General features: G+C 42.4%; 1 protein-coding gene across 1 annotated transcript; it reads left to right on the top strand.

Moving 5' to 3' along the window:
- Positions 1 to 2,633: 2,633 nt before the first annotated feature.
- LZTFL1 (leucine zipper transcription factor like 1) lies at positions 2,634 to 13,543 on the top strand. The gene is made up of 10 exons (XM_065665603.1): positions 2,634 to 2,740; positions 4,129 to 4,253; positions 4,817 to 5,011; positions 5,493 to 5,553; positions 6,342 to 6,410; positions 7,901 to 7,966; positions 8,091 to 8,168; positions 10,884 to 11,057; positions 11,716 to 11,819; positions 12,595 to 13,543. Exons 1-10 carry the CDS (start codon positions 2,738 to 2,740, stop codon positions 12,611 to 12,613), a joined length of 894 nt encoding a protein of 297 aa, XP_065521675.1. The 5' UTR covers positions 2,634 to 2,737; the 3' UTR covers positions 12,614 to 13,543.
- Positions 13,544 to 14,918: the final 1,375 nt, after the last annotated feature.

Raw genomic sequence — 14,918 nt, 5'->3', positions numbered from 1 at the left:
ACACAGATAGATAATCAGATGACCTATTGAACTTCAGATGGTTCACAAACACTGCTGGGATGCACTAAAAGGCAGTGCTGAACTCCAGAAGGCACTGGGTGTGGGTTTAATCTTCAGGGTAGGATTAGGTTTATGTATAAGCACTCATAGGTACTCTCAGAGCACGCCAAAGTCCTCCAAGGCCCTTGGGTACAATGAAAGACACATGCATCAAATACCTGAAGAGGCATTCTAAGGCCCCTGGGGAGAAATATGTGGTTGGATACCTCTGGTGCAATTCAAACGGCTCTTTGTTTTTCTTGTGACACACTAAAAGGCACTTGAGGTCTGTGGTGCAGGGCCATAAGCAGGTATTCATAGATGACTGTGCTTAGCCTTCGGTAAGAGTAATGGTAAGGATTCAGTTTAGGGTTAGGCACTCAGAAGCTGCTGCAGGTGGGGTCTTTGGTTTCCTTTGGTGATTTTGGTTTGGGGCTTTTTATTGTGCAGTTTGGAGTTTTTTCAGTGGTTTGGGGTTCAACTATTTCAAACCAAGGCTGGGAAAGTTGGGTTTTTTTTACTGGCTGTTAAAAATACATCTGTTTAATTCTATAGAGGAATTTTTAGTGCTGACAGGCCTTGAAGATGAGCGCCTTTAGGAGATAAGATGGCCTGATTCTGTGAGGTAAGAGTTACTTACTCATTGTTCCTTTTAAAGAACTGATTGAAATGAGATGTCGTGGGTTTAGTCCTGAAGAATCCTTTTGGATATGCTCAGTAGGCACTGTACCCGTTTGGCACCAAAACCTCTGAATCTATTGTGCCTGTCTCCCAGTCTGACACTGCTAACACCTAGTAGCAGTTGCAACATCAGGAAGGAAAATAGGGGATTGCTGTCTTTTGGGGTTTGCTGGGGCTTTGGGGGGATTATACTTTACCTATTGCTAACACAGACTTCTCATCCCTGACACATGAAAACACGTGTATTCAGCCTCAAATTACCCTCCCAGCTCACTCACAGCTCAATTAGCACTCACTGTTCTTTCTAACCCTCTGCTAGCTTAGGGTTGGTTAGATTAGGTTTAGGGGTTAGGGTAAGGGTCAGGGGTTGGGGGGACAGGGTAAAGGTTAGGGTTACGTTGGGTTTAAGGCATTAGGGCTATGATTAGGGGTAGGGTTAGTATTAAGGTTAGATGGGGTTTAGGTTTAGCCAATAGGGCTAGGGTTAATGATAGGGGGTTACGGTAAAGGTTAGGTTAGGTTTAGGGTGAAAGTTTGGGTTTAAGCTGTTAGGGTTATGATTAGGGGTTAGGGTTAATGTTAGGGATAAGGGTTAAGGGGTTAGGCTCAGTGTTAGGGTGAGGGTTTGGGTTCAAGCAGTTAGGATTCGGGGTTACGGGTTGGGTTATGGGTTCAAGTCAGGGTTATGGGTTGGGTTACGGGTTACAGTCGGGGTTATGGGTTGGGTTACGGGTTACAGTCGGGGTTAGGGGTTGGGTTACGGGTTCCAGTCAGAGTTATGGGTTGGGTTACGGGTTACAGCCAGGGTTATGGGTTGGGTTACGGGTTACAGTCAGGGTTGGGGGTTGGGTTACGGGTTACAGTCAGGGTTAGGGGTTGGGTTACGGGTTACAGTCAGGGTTAGGGGTTGGGTTACGGGTTACAGTCGGGGTTATGGGTTGGGTTACGGGTTACAGTCAGGGTTGGGGGTTGGGTTACGGGTTACAGTCAGGGTTAGGGGTTGGGTTACGGGTTACAGTCAGGGTTAGGGGTTGGGTTACGGGTTACAGTCAGGGTTATGGGTTGGGTTACGGGTTACAGTCGGGGTTATGGGTTGGGTTACGGGTTACAGTCAGGGTTAGGGGTTGGGTTACGGGTTACAATCAGGGTTGGGGGTTGGGTTATGGGTTACAGTTGGGGTTATGGGTTGGGTTACGGGTTACAGTCGGGGTTATGGGTTGGGGTTGGTTTATAGGTTACAGTCAGGGTTATGGGTTGGGTTACTGGTTACAGTCGGGGTTATGGGTTGGGTTATGGGTTACAGTCAGGGTTATGGGTTGGGTTACTGGTTATAGTCGGGGTTATGGGTTGGGTTACGGGTTACAGTCGGGGTTATGGTTTGGGGTTGGGTTACGGGTTACAGTCAGGGTTATGGGTTGGGTTACGGGTTACAGCCGGGGTTACGGGTTGGGTTACGGGTTACAGTCGGGGTTATGGGTTGGGGTTGGGTTACGGGTTACAGTCAGGGTTAGGGGTTGGGTTACGGGTTACAGCCGGGGTTACGGGTTGGGTTACGGGTTACAGTCGGGGTTATGGGTTGGGTTATGGGTTACAGTCGGGGTTATGGGTTGGGTTACGGGTTACAGCCGGGGTTAGGGGTTGGGTTACGGGTTACAGTCGGGGTTATGGGTTGGGTTATGGGTTACAGTCGGGGTTAGGGGTTGGGTTACGGGTTACAGCCGGGGTTAGGGGTTGGGTTATGGGTTCAGGTCAGTGTGAGGTTACGGTCAGTGCTAGTTCAGGGCCGCTCACTGACAGGACGCTGCAGCGGGGCGCACACCCAACAGGGACCGTGCGCAGCGGGAGCCGTCGGTGCGCAGCGGCGGTTGCCTTGGTTACCGTCCGCTGAGCGGGCGGGGTGAGTCACGTGAGCGGACCGCCGCCAATCGGAGCGCAGCTCCGGCGCTCGCGAGGCTGTGTTCTCCATGGCAACCGCCAGCCCGTAGGCCGCGGCCCGGGCGCCGGTGGAGGGGCCGCCATGGTGAGTACCGGAGCGCCCGGGCTCTGTCGCTCGGGGCTCCGCGGTGCTGCAGCCGGGGGAAGCCGCTCCGCGCTGCCGTGGGCAGGGAGGCGGCCTGTCGTCGTGCGGGAGCCGGGCGTGGAGGGCTGCTGCCACCGCCGCCGTGACCCCCGTTGGGTCCTGCGGGGAGCAGTGGGGCTGGGGGGTTGTAGGATGCAGCGCCCCAGCCTGGAGATCGCGAGTGGCTCTGGCCTGCGTTTGTGTCTTTATTTGTGAGCTGAATTTCTTCCGGGGCTGCTTTCTGTATCGCGAGGTTTCAGCGCTGGTGTTGGCCTGGCTTCCCTCTGCACCGAGCAGAAACCCTTTATCTAAAGAACACCCAGCGACAGCAAAGGAAACATTAGTTGGGCTTTCCGCGCGATTTCACGTTTGCAAGGTGTGGAACACGGTGGGCAGTCATCAGGCTTGAAACCCCGTTGTGAGAGGTTGTTCTATCTGCTGCCATGGTGCCTCCGGCACTGCCTTTAATTTCCAGGCAGTCGAGGTCGGTGCTCAGGTTTTCAGTGGTGTCCTTCCAGAACTGCCTTTGCACTGGAGCGACCCTGTGCAGTTGGGTTAACAAGGACAAGGTGCTCAAGTTTACTGCCTGAGTTGCTGCGTGCTGTCTCCAACACCAACAGTGCTAACTAATAATACTGTAGTCAATGAAATGGACTTCTCCTTTGGTTGCCTCAGCTCTGCAGGGACTCCAGTGAAAACTCCCATTCATGCCCCGTTGTGCTGCCTGCATGAGTGAGATTTATTCCAGTAACATTGGCCATGCCCGAACTCCCTCTTTTGAAACAGAGGTGTACATAGAAAGGGCAGTTAGCCAGGTGTAAAACCACTTCTGTCTGAATTTGGCCTGCGGATGTTTTTATTTCTGGGCTATAGGCTATTCAGAAACAAATGCAAATTATCACTTAAGATTGTATGGGAAGCCTTGAGGTTTACATATAAACGGACAAGGAAATGTAATATACTTTCCTGCGTGTTTTTATTAGTACATCTATAAATGATACGTCATTTACCTACATTATGTACTCATGCATGTAATACAAAGACAGATTTACCCAAGAGCTTTCCCTCCACTACAGTCCTTTTGGCTCAGATCCCCTGATTGTGTCTCTCTCTGATTTTGTATGACTTTCCTGAGGATACTGGTCACTCGAGGCCCTGCTTCCATGTACTGGTGCTTTTAAAGGGGGAGCACTTATGTGAGGTTAAAGATTACATGTATGAAAATATGATTGTTTCTTACCATACTAGTTAATGTGCACAAAGACTAGTCAGAAGGCAAGTCTCCACAATGCTTCTGCTCCTGTTTACTTAGTGTATATTCATCTTTGTGCTTATATCCTTGTCCACAGGCAGAGCTAGGCCTTAATGAGCACCACCAGAATGAAGTCATCAACTACATGCGCTTTGCCCGTTTCAAGCGCAGCCTGTGTCTCAAAACAGTGGATTCTTGTTTTCAGAACCTTAAGGACAGCAGGTACCATCGGGGGGTACTTCTGAAGAATAAGCCAAAATGTGCTAGCCGCAGGTGCAGGCTTAAATGCTTAATGCGGTGAATTTTCTCTGCTTACGTTTGTATGATGTTCTTAGTGAGGAACAAAGACCCAATAATGTTCCGAATGTTACAAATCAGTTTTAAAAGGGCTTGTTCAGAGTCTTAGGAATTAACATAGATATTGTCAGCATGTCATTGCTTTACGTTTTGCTTCTGATGTCTAAAGTTGATGCAAGCCTGCAGCAGAAGTAATATAGATTTCTATGATTCTGTTCTATCCTATTATTACTTCTGCTGCAGACTTGCATCAGCTTTGGACATCAGAAGCAAGATGTAATGTCATATTTGTGATTGTAATGTTTCCAGGAGAAAATTTAAGTACAACAACCAGTTAGTAGTGCCATGATCATTGAATAACTAGCCATAGTGGATATTTTCAGAAGGACATTGCGTAGATATGGTTGATATCTGTATAGTGAGGTCTCATAACAGTGCAAAACTGTTAACCTTTATCATACGTGACTCATCTTGACTGCTCTGTTTAGGCTGGTTGAGGAGACCTTCACAGTCGATGAGGTGACAGACATGCTGGATGGGCTGCAGACTGTTGTACATAGTGAAGTGGAGTCAGAGCTCATAAATACAACTTACACCAACGTGTTAGTTCTGCGGCAGATCTTTTCGCAGGCTGAGAAATGGTACCTGAAGTTACAGACAGACGTCTCTGAACTGGAGAATCGGTAACATATATGAGGCTGTACAGAATGCCTTTCAGTGATCAGAAAACTTCAAAGTGTTGATTACTCACATTCTTTTCCTAACCATAGAAACCTATTCTTGTACATTATTTCGATGATAAGTCTTCCATCTATATAGTATCAAGATACACAATAATTTCACATTTGTTGGGAAGATGTTTTTACTGGTAATACTTTTGCTTGAGTTAATCAGTTAAAGAGCAAGTGATAGGATTTGATTAAAACCCTTTTGTTTTCTGAGTAGATTGTATTTTAATCAAGGGTGCTAAATCGTATAGTTCTAATGCATATACCGTGCCATTTCATGACGTGATCTGTTGCACTTACTGCATGTGCATGGATCTTCATTCTGTACTTGTAATGAGAATCTTACATGAAGTAAAGAGCATAGCATCAGCTTAGTAAAATGTGTTTCATAACATAGTTCTTCTAGTAAATAATTGCCTTCCTTTTTCTTTTCAAGAGAATTGTTGGAGCAGGTTGCTGAGTTTGAAAAGTCAGAATTTATATCTTCGAACAAGAAGGTAGACTTTTATTTTAATTAAATCATAATCATGTCATGTGGAGTCATGGCAGGTGTTGAAAATACTTAGTACTGGCTCCCTGTGCTTTAGAGAGAAAAAGCTAAACACAAATAAAACCACCTTTTTCAAAGCAATCTTTGACAGGCTCCAAAAAGTGGCATTTTGCAGTTCGGCACCAGTGCTCACACCAAATTGCCTTGGCTGCTTCCAGATTGTGAGTTCTGCATATCCAGAGCATGCCTCAATCCTCATCCCAAAATCAGACAGACTAGGGATGTGTTGGAGCATCTCATTCCCTTGGAACTGGGACAATCACTTCTCCCAGCATGGAATCAAGAGATGAGAAGATTCCTCAGTAGAGCTGTGACTCTAACTTATCTTGCATGATTATGATTGCACCTTACTTAGTTTGTGGTGTAAAGGTATATTTAGTTAATATAGATTATATTTGAACACTTAAAACACTATTTGGAGCTTTTATAATAACTCAGATATTTTTTCCGTTTTCCTTACTCCTTTTTCTTTCAGTTGCTGCAGCATTGGTAGTCTTTTGAAATTCAAGTTTGCAACCCTTTTATGTCTCTGTGCCTCGTTTTTGTTTAGCTTTAGCTGAAAGTGCAGAATATAACTTTGGAGCCAAGACACTGGTAAGAAATGAACTAAGAAAAAGTGATTTACAAAAGAAAGCCAGACTGACTGTCAGTAGTTGTTTTACTGATTACAGACATACCTGTCTTCCTCTTAGAAATGTGTGTAATTTACATTTTTAGCCTTTATGATTTCTTTAGCCCAGCACAGACCTCATTAGACCAAAACTGGCTCCATTAAATGAAGGTGGGACAGAGCTGCTAAACAAGGTAAGAACTTGTCTGTTTGTGCAGCTGTGATCAATGACCATTCTGCTGATTCAGCTGAACTGGGTAGCTGTACAGCCATATCCTTATAACATGCCTGTTGCTGTATACATGTCAAGGCAATATACCCGGGAATGTAAATTAAAATGCTAATAAATTAATAAATATAAAGCATCTTAAATTTATTGTGTGGTTATGGCCTCTAACACGTATTGCAATATTGACCTTCTTTTTGGAAGGTTCATTTTGGCCTTTGAAATTATTTGGTTTTCCATTTAATGAGGTAAATTAGTAGAAACCAGTGTTCAGTTTGTTCTGTTCAGCTGGCTGGCTTTCCAACAAGGAAGTAAGTTAGGATATGTAGCTGGCTGAAATAATCAGGTTAGCAAACATTCTGTATCACTGTAAGTCAATCTTATTACATTCAGTCTCTTTCCTTTTGTGAGTTGGTTAAATTCCCCCCAAAGAAACAAGCATTTGAAGAATTTGGAATTGACTAGTTTTGAAAACATCTCGTTTCCCACTTGCTAAAGATTTTCATAATTCCAAAGCACATTCTACTGTTCAGTGTTATCAATAGTTTTTGTTAGGTATTGAACTTGCTTGGTTCAACTGGACTTTCTTCAAATGCCACGCTTCTTACAACACACTTGTAATTTATGAGCAGACAAGATATTTAGCGAGGAGTTGCGTTTTCTGTCTTCCAGCCTGCGTTACCAGAATGATCCATTAACATAATTAAAGCAGTTAAGATTCAGATTTGTATTTTACTTTTAGATCAATGTAGTTCTCTTTCAACAATAATTTCAAAAGCTGTTTCAGAACAGTTTATGTTGAATTTGTGCATCTGATGGCTTTTTTTGTTTTCCCTTAAAAATAATTCAAAGTTATACGGTGACTTCACTCTGACTGATAAAACATGGTCATTTCCTATGACACAGAACATGTTCAAAAACTATGTAGCTGAGGCCCTCAGTGATATGCTTTAGTGGTGTTCTTGGCAGTTCTGGGGTAATGGTTGGACTTGGTGATCTTAAAGGTGTTTTCCAGCCTAGTTGATTCTATGGTTCTATAAGATGCAGTAGCACAGTGTTTGCCTCTTTTCAACAGGAACTACATAAAGTTTTACTTGCTTGTTGATTGAAAACATAAATGATGAGCAGCAATGAGACTTGTGTCTCTGAACATGCAATTTTCTTTATTTAATATTGATACTAACAAGATGCTAAACTTGCAAATCTCAATTCAGTAGATCATACGACAAGTTTAAGTAAGCAGCCCTATATATTACAGTGCCATTGGAGACTTCCATTTTTGCTGACTGAGGCAGAAAACCTAATAAATAACTGGATTGCTGATTGCTGATGAAGGCTGTTTTGATAAGCATTTTGGAGCTTTCCTAAGCTGTGAAGTGTGTTTCCTTACCTGCAGTATTTGGAAAATTCAAAATGGCTTGAGTATTCACAACCTTCTTTTCATTCATTAACCCAAAGACAGTTGCTTCTCTCCAAGAAGAAAATGAAAAATTGAAGACCAGACTCAAGACCGTAGAAACACAGGTAAATCAGATACTTAATGCAGTTCACATATTCAGAATTATCTAAATGAGAATCCCATGGTTATTATTCTTATGTTTTCAATTAAAATATGTTTCTGAGGTTTTACATTTTCTATGTATCACAGGCTACAGCTGCACTCGATGAGAAGACCAAGATAGAGAAGTTACTGAAGGATTTACAGATGATCCAAGGCGATCAAAAGGTAAGTACAATTAAGATTTCACCCACTACCACCCCTGTTTAACACAACTGTTGCCCGTACATCTAAGAAGTTGGTCTGTATGGTGTGTTTCTTTGCTGGCAAATACAAAAGTTCAAGTTGGTCTTGCAGTACTGCTGCTGAATTTGTCTGTTCCTGCTGGTCTGTCAGTTGACAGATAATCCAGAATGTTCGTTGATGTTATGACATGTATTTTGTGTCCCATAGACCATGATAAATTGTTGTCAGAAAGCATTATTCCAGTTACTATCAGGAAGTAGCATTGCAGAGCTCATATTCTCAGGGGTGATATTTGTATTAACAGACAAAATGTATTTCTGCTTGTTTTTTCCTATTTTACTAATGGAAGAATGGTATCTAACCTAGTTTTTATAGCAACAATAGAACACTAGTTGTTACACTTGACATGGTCAAGGCAGACTTGTGGCTCTCACTTCAGACTTTAAAAACCTAAATACTTATATGGAAGTATCCAGTGTCCTATATTCTTAAGCATCAATTGAAGCTTTACTGCAGATGAGTCAGATGGCAAATGCTTGATTTTACATAGTTCTGCCCATATCAGCATACAGTCAAAACAGCTTCACCTTTATTTTTACTACTTGAGGTTATTGTTTCATGTAAATGAGGATTCAAACATGGTGAGTTGCTGCTGCAGGGAAAAAGCCCAAAACATAAACTAGAAGGCTGCAGGTTGACACAGATAAATCTGTCCAGGACACACAGTACTGGTTTAAGTTTGTACCTTTATTTTGTCAACAATTAGAATTTTCTAATTAGGAGTTTGTTTGTGTGTGATTTTTTTTCCCTGAAATTTAAAGCATTTAAGTTTGAACTTTTAACAAAATTAGAACATTTTAATCCTATCATTTTGAGAAACTTGACTTTTTAAAGTTCCCACAGTATTAGGGCCATGAGGATGATCAGGGGACTGGAGCACCTCCCGTATGAAGACAGGCTGAGAAAGTTGGGGCTGTTCAGCCTGGAGAAGAGAAGGCTGCGTGGAGACCTCAGAGCAGCCTTCCAGTACCTGAAGGGGGCCTGTAGGGATGCTGGGGAGGGACTCTTCATCAGGGACTGTAGTGACAGGACAAGCGGTAACGGGTTAAAATTGAAACAGGGGAAGTTTAGATTGGATCTAAGGAGGAAATTCTTTCCTGTTAGGGTGGTGAGGCACTGGAATGGGTGCCCAGGGAGGTTCTGAGTGCTCCATCCCTGGCAGTGTTCAAGGCCAGGTTGGATGAAGCCTTGGGTGGGATGGTTTAGTGAGAGGTGTCCCTGCCCATGGCAGGGGGGTTGGAACTGGATGATCTTGAGGTCCTTTCCAACCCAAACTATTCTATGATTCTATGATTCTATTTCCAGATTTGGAAGTGAAGTTCGATATCATAAAACATTTCCACTTCAGTTTTCATATTTTAATCCTGATTTCTTTTCATTTTGCTTTCTAACTGGTTTATGGTATGTACTTGGCTTTCTTAATCTGTTGTAATTTTATCTAGTCACTTTCAAAATCTGCATTCAATAATATTATTTATTAGGAAACTTGATTTAGAAGTTATGGAAAATATTTTCTTTGTTTTGTTAAGCCTTAAATTATTACAGGTTTAAAATATTGAAGGGGTTTGTTAAATCCTGGCCAGTAGTGAGTGTAGTTTTAAAAGAAAAAAAGCTCATCCTACTTCGTGGTAGAACAGTAATTGGCCTCAGTGTCAGGGCTGCTGAGTATCATTAGTTTTCATGTCCCAATTTGCTGCTTCTTCAGCTCTTGCATTTTCCATTTACAGGCATATATACATATATTGTTGAAACTAGCTAGTAAGCAAAGTAAGCTTTTCTTCTGTAGGGGTACTATTATCAAATGGTTTCCTGTGCTCAGATCTTATCCTCCACACAGGTGGAGCAGACCTTGCTTAGTTTTAGATTTTTGTTCTTTTTAAGGCGCTGCTGGTTCAGCCTCATCCTCAGTCATGACACGTCTGGGAGTTTGAAGCTGAGCTTTCGAACCTGAGAGGGGTTTTGTTCTTTGTTTTTTCATGGAAATCCATAGGACAGTTACATGAATATAATGTTTTATGACCCAGAACTGATGGCCAGAAGAGCGTGGACTGTTTCTTCTCACAAGGAAACAGGAAGGTTGCTTCACAAGCCACAGTGGAGGCCCTTTTTATAATGCATGTGAGAACAGTGCAGTATTGGTACCTGGTTGATGATAGTACAAGCCTTAGCACTTTCATCCTTTCCTACCTGTACTACACCGATGGCATTTGAAATGCCTGTGATACTTTACTAAGTAATTTCTCATTATATGTTTCATCCTGTGGCTTCGCCTAATTCCTAAAGAAGTGAAGTACAAGAACCTGAAATCTCAGCTTGGCAGAGAAAACATTCCGGCCATCTCTAAAATGCATTGGTTAACAGTTTTTTACAGTTATAAATTAGTAAGTGCTTTAACTATTTTTCTTTATTTTAGTTAAAGCACTTCGAATTTAAGCTTTACAGGAGTAACTTGAACATAATTATTAAAAATGAATACTTACCCACTTCATGTGGAATTTTGCACTTGACGTTTTATTTTGAAATAAAATATTTATATTTCATTTTTTAATTTGTTTTTTTTTTCATAAAATTAAACAATTTTGACATTTTATTTCTTCTCTGGCATTTGACACGTTTTAAATATTTCTTTTGCTGAAGACTAATGCAAACCAGGATATCGCTGAGCTGGAGAATAAAGTGGCAGCTTTGAAATGCCAGTTTGAGAAGACTTTGAGTGACTCTACTGCAAACCAGAAGTTCTTGGAAGAGGACTTAGTGACAACGAAGCATGACTTGCTGAAGGTTCGGGATCAGCTATCCACAGCTGAAAAGGTTAGCATGTTGTAATGTAAAGATGAGATCCTTACTGACATTTTAACTAATTAGTAGTTTAACAAGCATACGCTACAGGTTGCAGAGTTCACCGAGTCACACTTGTACCTGTGTATTTTTGTTATTTCAGTGGAAAACCGCATTATAAAATAACAAAACCACAGCTAACTGCATGATTACAACTAGATGAATCATAGAATCGTAGAATGGTTTATGTTGGCAGGGACCTGAAGATCATATAGTTCCAACCCCCTGCCACGGGCAGGGACACCTTCCACTAGACCAGGCTGCTCCAAGCCCTGTCCAACCTGGCCTCGAGCACTGCCAGGGATGGGGCAGCCACAGCTTCTCTGGGCACCCTGTTCTTAAAGGGGTACTTACAAATTTCCCCTTTTTTCTGCTAAGGAATTTTGGAATGAAAAGTGTAGCCCCAGTCTTCAGAAGATTTTTAGTCTGATTTAATTAGAAAATAAAGTTTCTGTTTCTCTGTCTCTCCCAGTAATCTCGTTTGAATCTGCTAGCTGACCTCATCTGAATTTGACTGAATTAGAGAAACTTCTGGCTTGAAACTTGAGGAGGAAAAGGAAGTAGTTTTTTAAGGAAGCATGTTAGCCTGGGTTTCAGAAGGTGTAAATAATGTGTCGATGTTATTATGTAGGAACTGGAGAAGAAATTTCAGCAAACAGCTGCCTATCGCAACATGAAAGAGATTCTCACTAAGAAGAATGAGCAGATAAAGGATCTACGTAAAAAGCTTTCCAAGTAAGTGGTGCTGTTCTGTCTGTCCCAACAGGATCCTGGTTCTGGGTCCATGTTCTGCTCCCATGTGGTTTTTATTAATGTGAAGCTGTCTTTAAAACAGACTGTAAGTTTTCCCTTAGCAATAACTTCTAGTAGGCTGTTCCCTGACTTTTAGCCAGCCAGTCCTTTTAATGCATGTTAGGTCAACAGGGCTGATGTGTGCAGCGGCAGCTACAGTGTAGCAAAGAATGGGAGAATTTAGTATGGAGAGGATGCAAAATACTCACGGGTGTAGTAGATAAGCCCCCAGCTGCTACACACAGAGATATAGATGGGAGATATACCAGATGCTTTGGCATTATCTTATTCCTTCCACATTTGTTTATGGGAATGAGAAGTCTGCAGGGGTAAACCTCTACTGAGTAAAGAAAGATGCAGCCTGGACGTTACATTGTATAGGAGGCTTGCATTCTGCAAATGTCGAGTGAACTTTGGCAACATGGATACTTAGACCTGTGCTGTAGGAGGACAGAGGTGGAACTTAAAACTTCCGTTTAAATTTCTGTCTCAAGTTTGGGATTTGTGGGGACGTTCCTGGTCATTCCCTCATTCTGCTGCTTGGTAAACTGGCCAATTCTAACAGGAGAAAACAGTCTGCTCTAAGTCATACACTTGGCCTTGACAGGAATGTGTCACTAGTGGGAGTAGTTTATTCCTTGGGTTTAATACTTTCTTCAGAGACAAAATGTCTCTTGGGTGTTTAATGATTTATTTTGTTTTTCTTTTTAACCTTCAGATATGAGCCAGATGACTGAAACACCAGCACCATCTGATCTCTCAGAAGCTGCCATAGAAAGAAACAGTAGACTGATACTATTTTTCAGTGATTTTTGGGTTGAATAGTATATTTTTTGCTTCTAGTGCTTCTAATAACTTTGTATTAACACTTAATGACACACTCCTACCTTACTTCCTGGTAAACGTTCGATTTGCAGGTTTCTATAACATGAGTCGTTTCTCTAGTCATGTTGATCACCATTGACATTCCTTGAGAAACAGCAAAGAGGAGCTTACTGAAGAACTGAGATGATTCCCTACAAAGAAAGTCTATTTTTGTTAAGAAAAGGAGAAAAAAGGGGGAGAAAAAAAAAAGAGGCATTGGGGTTTCTTCTGTCTCTGAGGTAGACATTCCAGTTACTTGTCCATAGTTAATGTAGCCATGAAGTGGCATTATCTGCGCAAGTTCCAGCAGTGGAAGTAAAAAGGAGGAGGCAAACAGTGGAATGTGCTGATGGTCAGTAACATTTTGCTAGAGGGTGTTCATTAGGCAGTGGGGCAAATACGCTTTCTAGTGGAAACACTGGGCCCTTTCAAATAGAGACACTAACTGAAGTTAGGCTTTTTCACTTGAATGTATTTGAAACAAATATGAGCATCAGAAGGCAGGTTCTGATTTTGCCAGTATTCTTAATGTTAAGATGCTAATCTGAAACACGTGGGAAGGTTGCTAATGGAGCAGCTTTCTTGGGAAATAGGTTATTTTAGATGCCTTCATCTCCTTTCTTAATGTGACCTCACCAGAAAACAGCTTACTTCTCCCAGGTCTTTTACTTGTAATCCTCTGCCTTGCATTTATTTGGCAGCCTCTTAGTAGTGCTTTCTACTTGTTCATCTGTCCCTGTTCATATGTATGTTGTATTCTATTCCAAATAAAAACATTATGTTTTCAGACATTTGATCCTTAAGGAGCTGGCTTCTATAGGAATGTTTTGTGTAGTTTTCTTTTTAGTGTCTGTAGCAGGGAGCAGCAGCTCAGTGAAGACTCTTGCTAGAAACGTGAACGTGCAAAATACAGGTTTGTGCACAAAGCCACACCACATCAAACAGCTGTGAAGAAGAGTACCAATGGCAGGGCTGGAAAAAGGGTGCTGTAGGTGTGTGCATTTAACTGTGCTCGTCTCAGGAGCTGCTTGAACTGAAAGGGATCATTTTTTCTCAATGGGCAAAGCTGTTAAGATTGCTCAAGCCGTGATGCCCCACTCCCATCTGCCATACACTTGCAGGCTGTAATTTCTTGTGTTGTCCTTTTTCCCCCACGGGTCTAGCAAGGTTGGTTTGGGATAAAGGCCTGTGTGCAGCATGGTATGTTGCTGTAGCACAACAGTAGGTCTCTATGGGGTGACACTCCTGCACTGTCGGTTAAATTCATGAAAGGTATAATTTTGCCCCTTGTACGGTCACTAAAATAAGTTCTTAACAGGAATGTACCAGAGAGCTTTCTGGCCTGTATGTTCAGAGCCAACAAGAGCGCTTGTCTCAGTGAATACTGTGGCTTTTCTTCATAATAAAAATAATTCTAATGAGATCACCTTTTCTAAAATGGCAGGTAAAGGGTGGAGAAAGGCAGAGACTCTCATGACTTCTGCTGGTCTTCTCTTTTCTGATAAGTGTTTGGCTGTCAACTTAGCTAGAATATGGGCCCTATGATAGGCCTTCATTATCTGCTTAGAAACCACCTCAACAAGAACACATGAACACTATCAACCTCAGTATACAACTAGGTCTCAAGCTGGCTGTAGGCAAGTGTGGTTACAGCCCTTGTTATCTCCTCAAATGAGTGAGACAAATCTTGTAGAGAACTGTGCAGTGCAAAACTGAAGCACCAACCTTGATTACCTGTGTAATTGCCAGTTTAACGAGATCAGTGGGATGCTCTCATTGGTTTCTGTTGCACAATGGCTAAATAAAGGTCTTGTATGGAGCTCTTGATGGAAACACGATCGTCTGTCAAAGAGGATATACCTGTCAAGACCTGGAGTATTTGAATCATAGAATAGTTAGGGTTGGAAAGGACCTCAAGATCATCCAGTTCCAACCCCCCTGCCATGGGCAGGGACACCTCACACTAAACCATCCCACACAAGGCTTCATCCAACCTGGCCTTGAACACTGCCAGGGATGGAGCACTCACAGCCTCCCTGGGCAACCCATTCCAGTGCCTCACCACCCTTACAATAAAGAACTTCTTCCTTATATCCAATCTAAACTTCCCCTGTTTAAGTCTTAACCCATTACCCCTTGTCCTGTCACTACAGTCCCTAATGAAGAGGCCCTCTCCAG

The sequence above is a fragment of the Lathamus discolor genome, chromosome 2 (assembly GCF_037157495.1).
Source record: "Lathamus discolor isolate bLatDis1 chromosome 2, bLatDis1.hap1, whole genome shotgun sequence".
Lineage (NCBI taxonomy): Eukaryota > Metazoa > Chordata > Aves > Psittaciformes > Psittacidae > Lathamus > Lathamus discolor.
The sequence above is the reverse complement of the archived record's forward strand: the minus strand, read 5'-3'. Positions and strand labels throughout refer to the sequence as shown.

Bases quoted from the DNA above. Each gene is read 5' to 3' on its own strand.
- LZTFL1 (XM_065665603.1), top strand. The intron at 4,254-4,816 runs GTACCATCGGGG...TGCTCTGTTTAG, and splicing joins CAGAACCTTAAGGACAGCAG to GCTGGTTGAGGAGACCTTCA. The intron at 5,012-5,492 runs GTAACATATATG...TTTCTTTTCAAG, and splicing joins GTCTCTGAACTGGAGAATCG to AGAATTGTTGGAGCAGGTTG.